Raw genomic sequence first — 11693 nt, forward strand, 5'->3', positions numbered from 1 at the left:
CCAAGAAGCAGTTTTCTCAATTTGAATTTTTAGAATTCTAGAAGCAAAACACTAGCGGCTAAGATTCAGAACAAGATCCCTTGCTCTACTGTGGAGGAGAAATGTACTACCATTGTGTCGCCATCTTCCTCCTCTTCATCCTCCTCCATGCTGTGTGATTTCTCTGCTGCTTTTGCTTTCTGTGGAGAAAGTTCAGACACAAGCATCACGGGACAGAACTGCTGCCTCACACCAGTCAGAAACAGTGAAGCAAACAGAGATGGACCACAGCTACAGAAATTTGACAAACACAAAGAAAATAATTTGAACTTTGTTGATGCTCTCGTCAACATGAGAGAACAGCGACAGGACAGAAGAGGCACGTCCTCTTCATAATATCAGTCATTGTCTTGGGACTGCCAACTAGCCCTGTTCCGCTGACCAAAATGATCAAGGCTCGGAGTCTGTTGAACCCAATACAACAAAAACTCCAACATCATATTTACTAGCGAAAAATATTGGCAGTTTCATAACATTTAACCATAAACATCTGTTCTAAAATACATGAGAGCGGGTCTAAGTTTATGGGTGACGCCATATTGGATGCCATGCTTCCTTCTACGGAAGCCTGTAAGGACAAAACACATTTACTTCCAGCTCAGCTCTCTCGTCGCCACAACAGACCGGTACAACGCCCGCATCACTGCAGATGCAGCACCAATCCGCCTGTCAATTTCACGCTCCACCTTTCAGTCACTCGTGAACAAGACCCCGGGATACTTTAACTCCTCCACTTGGGGCAGGACCTCATCCCTGACCCGAGGAAGGCATTCTACCCAAGGCTACCCAAATGAGAACGTTCCAAACAGTCCAGGATGGGTAGAGACAATGCTAGTGTGTAAGTGCCATAACAGCCTGCATCAAAGGACCTGGTACCCCATACTCCTGGAGTACCCCTCACAGGGCCCCCCGAGACACGCGGTCGAACGCCTTCTCCAAATCCACAAAACACAGGTAGACTGCTTTGGCGAACTACCCGAACCCCCCAAGTGTACAGAGCTGGTCCAGTGTTCCACAGCCAGGACAAAAACCACATTGCTCCTCCTGAATCCGAGGTTCGACAATCTGTCGGACCCTTTCTCCAGAACCCCTGAGCAGACCTTACCAGTGAGGCTCAGCAGTGTGATCCCCTGTAGCTGGAACACACCCTGCGGTCCCCCGCAGCCAATTAGTCAAATTTGCCTTAGAGATCAGGGCTGCTCTCCTTCCCCCTCCTCCTAAGCTATTCACCACCCCTCTGCATTAAGGAGTATGTAAAACTGTTTAGGGAGACAAAACCCCCACAGGGCTGCTGGACCCAAGCCCCCACAATGCGGGACAGAAATTAAGTCCAATGCGGAAATGAAATAAATTGCAGTTCCACCCTCATCCACTAGGGGCTGGTGTCAGAAGCGAGCAAATCCTCATTGACTCCCATGCTAAAAATACCAATTTCACAGCAGAAATAAACATGTTTACAGCCTGGTACCAAAACATGTTTCTGACCAGAAGCTCTGGTGTTGTGCACAGTTAACTCCGGTTGTAGCTAGGTCGCTACCTCCGTTAACTTAGCTCCCACCTCCGCGTTAGCTTTGGGTTAGCTTCAGGTTAGCTTGTAGCTAGTTCGACCGGGTGTCGTCAGTTGATCCCAGCCTTACAACCACACCCTCAGCTCCACCTCTCTTCCCTTTTGTGGAATTGTCTGGGCTTGACGGAACCTGTGACACGGTCAAAATGGCGGTGGTGGCCACCTCCCATTTCTCTTCAAAAATGTGTTTTTGGAGCCTATGGAAACCCATTGTCCATATATGTATATGTCGATGGCTGGACCAGACTGCTTCTCCTGCCATCTTTAACAAAACCAGCACCTTTAATTATTGACTTAAGCTTTTTCCTAACATCGTATACATATGTTTACATTACTTACACATGTTAAATGTCTCCTGCACTAAACACCAAAACAAATTCTTCACCGACTTGGAAAAAATCTGATTCTGGATCGAGATCAGGTTGCTGAGTAAAGGATTATTAGCAGTAACATTATCCATTCAATAATGATAGATGGTCAGGTTCATAATGGAGATCTTACCTTCATCTTCTTGGAGTCTGAGCCGTCCTTATCTCTGGCTTTCTTAACTTCCTGTTTTAATGACAAAATAGAAAAATTCAGAGTGGACATGCTGCTTCAAAAGCTTTTCAACATTATCAGGCTGCACATTCTACATCCAGCCCTGTGAAGAAGAAAAAGTAGCTGGAGGTTTGCGATAAAGCAACCAGAACAAGGACTTCTACTTAGGGATGCTTTGATCCAATCACGTGATTTTAAAAGGATCTGGAGAAAGAGATCGGATTTAATGATGACTTACCCAGAAATCTTTTAAAACAACAAACACGACATTTTAAATTCAACCTGAGATAGATTTTCAAATGGAAGAAAAACAGCTTAGTTTTAATTTCAGTAAGTTCCTCTACATTGTTCTTTTCTTGAATGAAAACAAAACAGTAACGTCACACACAATTTAAGGCAGGCAGGGACTCAAGACGCCAAGGTGCAGCTGTTGGCAAGCAGGCTAATGCAGTGCTAATGTGTATCCGTAGGAGAGCTAAAACATCTGCAGCTCGGTGGTATTTTAAACTGGCCAGCCTTCAGACGGACTACTTTTGCTTTCAGCTTTTCCCTCTGGGCGTCAACAAAGCAAATCTCCAGTTTGCCACCAACAGTCCCAGCTTACAGTGAACTCAGACAAAAACACGAAGCCAGCTGACAGAGGAAGATACGTTAATAAACAAAAATAAATCACCAACAGACCGCAAAACGTCTGGGTTTCTAGTTCTCCTGCAGCACCAGAGCTGAGTGGTAGCTTCAGGTGTTGTGCAGGGAAAGTTAGCCTGTCCACCAAGGCTCCACCTGCCTGCTCCATCACGTTTACACGTATTGCTCGCAGCTACATATTGAGGGAGTAAACAACTTCAAATAAAAGCAGCGTTGCGACTTTTAAATATTTTCATAATATATAAAACGTTTTTTAATCCGTGTCCTTCCTAAACAAGTGACAACTTGGATGTGTTTTCTTCTCATTTTAACGTTTTCCTGACAAGTATTGGATCGGGACTTGGAACCGACTCAGAATCCCTACTTCTCCTGCCTTTTTCGTCTTGGGTTGGGAGTAGGAGGTCTATAAGGTGTGGTCTGACAGTGGTTGTTTCAGACCACTCCTACTAGCAGTGTTAGCCATAGCTCTGTAGCATCGCCATTCATCCATCCATCTCCATCTTAAGTGCCGGTTAAACCTGCTGTGTGATATCTCAATGGAGTCCCAACTCAGAGTCGCTCTGACCAAAACACTCAGTAAACGGTAAATGGCCTGTGTTTGTATAGCACCTTCTAGGGTTCTACAACCCCCCAAGGTGCTTCACAACACAATCAGTCATTCACCCGTTCACACGCTGGTGGGGATGAGCTACGATGTAGCCACAGCTGCCCTGGGGCGCACTGATGAAAGCGAGGCTGCCAAACAATGGCGCCACCAGTCTCTCCGATCACCGCCAGCAGGCAAGGTGGGTTAAGCGTCTTGCCCAAGGACACAACAGCAGCATTCTCTGCCAGGAGCTGGAAATGATCCTACAACTTTTCGATTACTGGACAATCCGCTCTACCTCCTGAGCTACTGCTGCACAGAGTATGATGGTCAATCGTTGCTGGGAGGTCTGGTCCATACCACGTCTTTATCGATACTCCCATCTCCTCTGCTAAGAAGACTCCTGATTAGTCTACTAAGTTGAGCCAAGGAGGTAGCAACTTAAGCAGAGAAGCAAACTTCTGTCTCTCTCTCCCTAGTCGACCAGAGGCACTGGTAAGAGTCCTAACCCTGACTTCACACTGGTGTCATCAGCGGCACGGAACAACAGCAGAATGGTTTACTCGCGTGCTTCTCTGCACGCCAGTCCACACCAGGAGGGTCTCAGCCATGGCGCGGCTTCTCCCCCGTTGTCCACACTGGATTCGCAAGATCTAAATATCCCTCGAGACTTCAAAGGTCAGTTTGTTTATACCATCCGACATCAAACCAAAAAGAAGGAAATCATGTTTAATATCAATGTTTGATGTCATTTTTAATGTCGTTTCTCTCCACTGCCAGGAGAAAAGTCATTAAAAACACACTGCTGCATTTCTCGAATGAAAAGTCGTGAGGTCACACATTTAGACATTATTTACATAGATATGAAATCACAACGTTGCAATAGTCTCTTTAGAAAATTATCAGACGTTTAACTCTGAAACCTTGTATGATTTCCTGTCTAGCCCTATTTCAACTGTGTAAATGTATGTGTCCCAGAAGTGACTTGTATTAAATAGATACCAGTCTTTTCCTTAGCGGCATTGCGAGCTGCTTCTGGGACACACCTAGGGATGAGTACCTTTGACATTCGAACCGGTACTAATTCCCGGTACCTACGAATCGATACCGGTACTTAACGGTACCAATTTTCGATACTTTTGAGTGTTTATTATTTTAATTCTCTTTTATAATTAAATATATATTTTTCTCAATATATAACAATATTTGATAAATATCACGATAAATAACATATAACTGTTTGTATTTTAACATCGTCCTTGTAGTTTTATAAGCTGATAATTAAACTGAAGCAAACATCTTTACTGTGAACTAAATTTACTGTGTATCTTCATTCCTTTTGCCGTCCTTTTTCATTTGATTTTTCCTACTGGGAAGTTAGAATTTCCGAGGAGAAAGCAAACGCACCATTAGTGAAACGGAAGCTAACAAATCAAGCTAACGTTATCTTAAACTGTTTATTTAGCTGCTGGAGCAGATTTAAACGATGATGCCTCACACTTAGATCGTTGTCGCTGGTTTCATCTTCACCGGTCGCATTTAGTAAAGTGAAACCAAACTTTAGAGCGCGTTCATGTTCTTCTAGTCGGAATTTCAGAGTTCCGAGGAGAAAGCGAACGCACCATTAGCGGAACGGAAGCTAACATATCAAGCTAACGTTATCTTAAACATTTTATTTACCTACCGGAGCAGATTAAGATGAGGATGTCTCACTTAGATCGTTGTCGCTGGTTTCATCATCACCCAGTTACCCATCACATTTAGCGAAGTGGACCCAAGCTTTAGCGTGCGTTCTTTCTACCATGCTGCTCTGTTTACAACTCGCTCGCAGCGACCGACGACTTAACGCTCTTGCGCATGCACAGCTGTCTAGGCAAGTTCTCGTTGTGAAGGACGGGTACCGAAACGAGGGACCGTTTCAAATGAAGTGAATCGGTGCTCGGTCGGTACTGTGGAATTCGGTCGGTACCTTAAAAAGTACCGAATTCGGTACCCATCCCTAGACACACCAGAACATTTTTGCGTCGCGGCCAGTTTGGATCAGCCTAGACTAAAGGGACATTCCGCACCGCTGATGCCCCCAGTGTGAAGTCCCCACGCAGATCCTGTCTCCGTCTCAGTTAACTAAAGCGACAGATCCTCAGCAATGTTGGTTGATGTGAACACAACAGATACGCACATTTTCACTTTTGTAACAGCTTATTTTAGTCATATAATTCCTAAACGAAACACGGACAGAAAACATAAAGGCAGTAGACCCATAAGGCAGTAATAAAAGATTCAAACAGTCAGGTTTACATAATATGTTCCCTTTAAGAACATTAGGACTTTTAAGAAGCATACCGGTTTCTCTGGGTCATCTTCATCGTACGAATCTTGTTCCTCATCCTCGTCGCTCTGCCCTTGGCTGAGAGCAGCAAAAATATTTCCCACCTAAAGGAAACCAAAGATGCTTTCAGAATATCATTGTGTAAAGAATCAGGAGGAAAGTATTAATGAAGAGGATGACAAACCTTTTTTCCTTTGTTTGAGGAAACAACTGTGAAATCAAAAGAAAACATTAAACACTTTTTCCAAAATGTTCGTCAGGCTGCGATACCGAAACTCCATACCTGGCTCATCTTCCTCATCTGCTTGGACTGAGAGCTTTTTCAGTCTCAGCCTTACATCTTCCTCATCATCATCAGATCCTTTTCTTGCTCTCCGATCTTTTTTCTTTTTAAGGGGCTGAAAAGAAAGGATTACAAAGTGAAGAATCGGATATCTTTGTTGTGTTGTAACAGAACCTTATTAATCAGTTATGGTTGTCTGTCGTGTGTACCGGACGCTAATGTGGTTGACCGTGTTGATGTTGGATCTTTTTGCCATGAACAGACATCGCAAAAGTGTGCTTGCTGTTGTTCAGTATGAAAGTGCAGCTGAAGCCTAAGGGGGCAATGACACTGGGCCATCTACAGCCCATCAACCGGCTAGACTCAATTCAAGCAACAGCCTCATGAAAACAGCAGGACTCAACTACCTCCAATTCTTTAATAAGATTCGTCAACATAAGATCTGAGTGTTGCCGTTTAAAGAATTAAAAAAAAGATCCAAAGCTTTACAAAACAACACATTTAGCACGGGTCTGCTCCTATGCCTGCCTCTGATGCCACAGACTGACTGCAGCATTATTACCCCTTCTTTTCTGGATGCGGCAACGTTCCACGCCTTCGAGGCCCAGCAGCGGGGTGCCTCTTTTACGTCCAGTAGAAACAAAGGGTGATGATAACTACCAACACTGTTCTGCTATAGGGCACAAAATATCCTATGGTAAAATAGTAAATGGCCTGTATTTGATATAGGGCCTTTCAGAGTCCTGGAAACCCCCCCAAGGCATTTTACAACACAAAATATTGGTGTATTCACCTTTAATACTAGTTATTAAAATGCAGCAGTTACTGGATTGGTGCAGTTCAAAGTGGAGTGCATCAAATAAAACAATATTAACATAAAGGTGAGACGTGTCATAATCTCCCCCCCACACACACACATACACACACACCCCTACCACCACCACAGCTGGAAAAATTCCTAGGGGAAACACTGGGGGGGGGGGGGGGATTGTTTAGTCATGTGAACAGTGAATGAAATCATCTCAGAACTGTAAATGTGTGTGTTTTGTGTACATAATAACGTAAACTCAGCTTTAATAATTTCCATCCCATACAAAATCTGCTGATTTTAGAAGCATTAATGTCAATGTCAAAAAAATATATCGGTGCATCACTAGCTACGATGTATTCACAGCTGCCTGGGGTGCACTGACAGAGGCGAGGTTGCCGAGCATTGGTGCCACCGGTCCCTCTGACCACCAACAGCAGGCAAGCAGGGTTAAGTGTCTTGCCCAAGGACACAACACAACATCAACAAACTGAGCGGGGCTCGAACCTGCAACCATCTGATTATGGGGCGAGCACTTAACTCCTGTGCCACCGTCACCCAGCCCTAGTCCCGAACTTCCAGCCAGCTCCCAGAAACACATTGTGAAGATTACAGGTATGTTTCACAACTTAAGAGTGAAAACATTAGCAGCCTCTGGGTCAAAAACAACAGTGAACGAATCGAGTGAAAACTGTGATGATTACCTGCTTTCCTTGAGTTTCTTTTGCTGGCAGCTCATCAACCTTCTCAGGTTTAACATCTGTTGAAAGCTCCTCAAAGAACTAAGTAAAAAAACCACACAGAAATTCCAATGAGAAAAGATCAGATGGAATTTATTTTAACATTAAGATAGTACTCACACTCTTTTTTGCCTTTTTATCCTTCTTCCCCTTTTTCACAGTTTTCTCTGATGGAAGACACTATGTGTTATGTTCAAATAAAAAACCAGAGGATTTAGGAAAACATAACCAGGTGTGATCAGATGTGGTGCGGTGTAGCCAGGTCTAACTGAAGGTAACCATGTATATCTAGTTGTAGCCAACTGGATATACTGGGGATCTTCCAACAGCCCTACTCGGCGTAACTCGGATGGGCGTGGTTCAGTTCAACAGCCTGTTCCAAAATCACAGTTTGGTATTTCCCCCCCACTTTTTTCTCTACCTGCCCTTGGTTCCTAGCATGCTCCCAACTTGCTAAAACAAAAGTCTAACTACTTAATGGAATTGTGAAAGCATAGTTGCTCTAGCCTAGAAATCTAGACAGACAGTGGCAGAAGCTAAATGATTTTGCTTTGCATGTTAGTCTAGCTATGCACTATTGGAACCTTCGTAGCCCCAGCCAGTCTGGTGGCGTGCCAATCACAGCGCTCTATCAGTTTGGTGGGCGGGATGTAACTGTGCATTTTATGGATCTCACACTGCTGCGGAAGAGCCAGGCGTGGGTTTGCACGCGGCTCGGGCACCTGGCTCCAATCGCTGTGGTTTGAGGCTGAGCTTTTCGCCTGCAGAACTCAGCAGCTTGGTGAGCTGACGCGTGCTCCATTTTTCTGGCTAAAGGTGTCCTCAAACCTCCATTAGCTTATTCGTTAGCTCACTTAGCTTGTAGCTGCCAACAATGGTGGACTGAGATCCTCAAATTGCCACCCACTCTCAGCTCCATCTCTTTGCTCATTTATGTATTGTCCAGGAGTGTCGAGAAGTGTGACACATGGTGGTGATCGGGACCGCCCACTAGGCTTCAAGTCGAAGCCTCAGAAACATATAGGTGACGTCATTGAAGATTTGTCCATGGTATTTTACAGTCGTTGGTAGGATTAACAGGGCTCTGTAAACACCCTGTAGCTTTACCACCAATCAGCACAAACAGGTGAAGAGTACATCCTAACTGCAGTTAAGAACCATAGACAACCTTTTAGGATAGATCTGATCACGTTGAACGGGGTAGTAGGGTAAACCTAACAGAGAATGTGTGTGTGTGTGCGCGCGCGCGCATCTGATGATCCTAACATAAAACCTGAACTCACTATAAGCGCAAACGTGCCTTTTCATTGCTAAGGGCTGCTCAAAGTGTTATCAATTGCGTCACAATTCTAAATACAACTTTTTGAGGCCGACGTTTGGTAATGTGACCATAGAACGTAAATCAGATCTAAACATAAACTATGAACTACTCCCGACTTTATTAGCGTTAACAATGATAATAACATCTTATTGTTACATGTTACTAGGTCTGGTTACAGCCATTCTTCTGTGACTACAAACAGTTCATGGACTTGTCAGCAGTGATGCTAAATTAGCCCGCTAGCTTCTCATCAGTTATCTCACCTGCCACCAAAGCTGCGTCCTCGTCCACCCACTCAACTTCTTCTTTTGTCTTTTTAGGCATCTTATTGCTTTACCTGTGAGTTTTCACTTCGATGAAAATACTCATAAATTAATTTTAAAAAATCCAAACCCTAGTTAGGCTGTGCTAGTTAGAAGCCTCACATGGATCACTACTGATACCGGGGGTCGCTAATCTTCTTCGCCCATCATTTTCGGCAGCTATGGACACCTCGGGTGTAATACTGCCCTCTGTAGGATTATTGTAACATCCTATTTCACTAAAATGTCACATTATTGAAATTATTCTGAAATATGAGCTTATTTATTAACATATTTATTATTGGTGTGACATAAAAACAATGAAAACACCATAGAAAAGGAATTTGTTTCATCTTCCCCCATTTTTCATCATGAGCCTTTTCAATAATTTCATTCTTCTTGTGAAGCACCTTGTGATTTTTATCTTGTGAGGTGCTCTTCTTCATCATCCTCTTATTCATCCTCAAAACTCAGTTCAAGGTTATTGTTCTTCTCGTCTTCTTCCGCCTGTCCGGGTCCAGATCGCAGGAGCAGCATCCCAACTAGGGAGTTCCAGATCATCTTCTCCCTGGCCACCTCCACCAGCTCCTCTGGTAGGACCTCAAGGCATTCCTGGACTACTTCGGAGATGTACTTTCTCCAACGTGCCCTGAGTTGACCAGTGGCCTCCTGCCGGCAGGACTTGCCTGAAACACCTCCCTGGGGAGGCGTCCAGGAGGCATCCTAATGTGGCAAGGTGGAGTAACGAGGGCTCGGGCGGGATTCGATCCCCAGACTCCCGGGTGAGAGTCACGCGCGCTAACCAGTCAGCCAAAGGGACATCCCCTTGGCCGAGTAGCTAGGGCGCATGATCAATCGGGACACTGTGACAGAATGCTCACACTGCCACACTAACAAGACGCCCAAACCACCTCAACTCTCTCAATATGAAGGAGCAGCGGCTCTACTCTGAGTCTCTCCCGAATGTCCGAGCTCCTCACCCTATCCCTAAGGCTGAGCCCAGCTATCCCGTGGAGAAAACTACTTTTGGTCACTTATCCGTGATCTTGGTCTTTCAGTCTTTAGGTCTTTACCCAAAGCTCATGACCATTGGTGAGGACTGGGCGGTGGATCAACTGGTAAATTGAGAGCCTTGCTTTCCGGCTCAGCTCCTTCTTCACCACAACAGGCCAGTTCAGCGTCCGCATCACTGCAGAAGCTGCCCCAATCCGCCTGTCAATCTCCTGCTCCCTCATTACCTCACTCGTGAACAAGACCTCGAGATACTTGAACTTCTCCACTTGAGGCAGGACCTCTCTCCCAATCCGGAGTTGGCAAGCCACCCTTCTCCGGTCGAGAACCATGGTCTCAGACTTGGAGGTGTTGATCCTCATCCCAGTCGCTTCACACTTGCCTGCGAACATCCCCAGCAAGAGCTGTAGGTTAAAGCCTGATGAAGCTAGGGGGACCACATCATCCGCATAAAGCAGAGACGATATTCTCCTGCCATCAAACTCCACACCCTCAACACCACGGCTGCACCTAGAAATCCTGTCCATAAACATTATGAACAGGACTGGTGACAAAGGGCAGCGCTGGCAGAGTCCAACCCTCTCTGGTACAGGGACTGAATGGGGGGGGGGGGGGGGGGGTTCCCCAACCAGGAGGACACCTGAAGAAAGATTCAGGACACACTGTAGGGACTATGTTTTTCGACTGGCCAGGGAACATATTAGAATTCCTCTGGAAGAGCTAGCCCAACTGGCTGGGAAGAGTTTGGGCCTCTCGGTTTAGGCTGCAGCCCCTATGACCTGTCTCCCGACTGTATATATGTAGAGGCTCCTACATGGTGAATAGTTGGATGCATGGTGAATAGTTAAAATTTTGCAAAAACTAGACAATTTATTTTAGGTTCCCTGCTGAGAAAAAAACAACATAGACTAGCACATGTTGTGTTTTGGTGCTGTTATACTGGTCCAGCATCCCATGAGCGATGTACCCATGGGGGATGTGGGTGTTTAAACACCCACAATTTTCCCGCAATTTAACTCAAAAACTTTACTATCAGTCCGGTCCCTCTGAAATGTTTGCCCACTCCCCCTGGCCTACCATAAATAATACAAAATAATGTTTGGAGTGGCCATGAAAGAAACCTTTTCATTTTGAGATATAAATTCAGACCTTGTCATGTAATAAATTATATTTATTTTGCTTAATTTGATCATAGAACAGAGTAACAACAGCAAAGTAACCTAGTCTGACAACTGACCCGACAGCGCTCCCTTCAGTTCCGGAACGTAAGCGTAGAAATTTCCAAATATGGTATGGGTCCGACAAGTGGCCCGACACCGCCCCTTTCTGCGTGCTGCAGCCAGGTGTACTTGGCAAGCCAACCTATATATGTGAATATATAGAATTTGGTCGAATTTACTAGGCTACATATTCACGCCCTGAGGTGCGTTTTGAGACTTTAGCCCGCCACAGACATATGGTGCCCGCCCCCTACAAAGGAATGCGTCGTCACGTCGTCACACGCACGAACGAAGTCCTGCTA

The 11693-nt window shown here is 45.1% G+C and overlaps 1 protein-coding gene across 1 annotated transcript in view; it reads right to left on the reverse strand.

The window, feature by feature from the left end:
* abcf1 (ATP-binding cassette, sub-family F (GCN20), member 1) overlaps positions 1–9320 on the reverse strand; it is a 25572-nt gene extending 16252 nt beyond the window's left edge. The window contains exons 1-8 of the mRNA XM_015955781.3: positions 9122–9320; positions 7658–7704; positions 7502–7579; positions 5990–6104; positions 5891–5916; positions 5721–5810; positions 2108–2158; positions 111–179 (exon numbers count right to left, since the gene is read on the reverse strand). Of these exons, the coding sequence (XP_015811267.1) occupies positions 111–179; positions 2108–2158; positions 5721–5810; positions 5891–5916; positions 5990–6104; positions 7502–7579; positions 7658–7704; positions 9122–9182 (537 nt within the window). The 5' untranslated portion in view covers positions 9183–9320. The remainder of the gene's footprint in view (positions 1–110; positions 180–2107; positions 2159–5720; positions 5811–5890; positions 5917–5989; positions 6105–7501; positions 7580–7657; positions 7705–9121) is intronic.
* Between the last annotated feature and the right edge of the window lie 2373 nt (positions 9321–11693).

Source organism: Nothobranchius furzeri, chromosome 11, assembly GCF_043380555.1.
Source record: "Nothobranchius furzeri strain GRZ-AD chromosome 11, NfurGRZ-RIMD1, whole genome shotgun sequence".
Taxonomy (NCBI): Eukaryota; Metazoa; Chordata; class Actinopteri; order Cyprinodontiformes; family Nothobranchiidae; genus Nothobranchius; species Nothobranchius furzeri.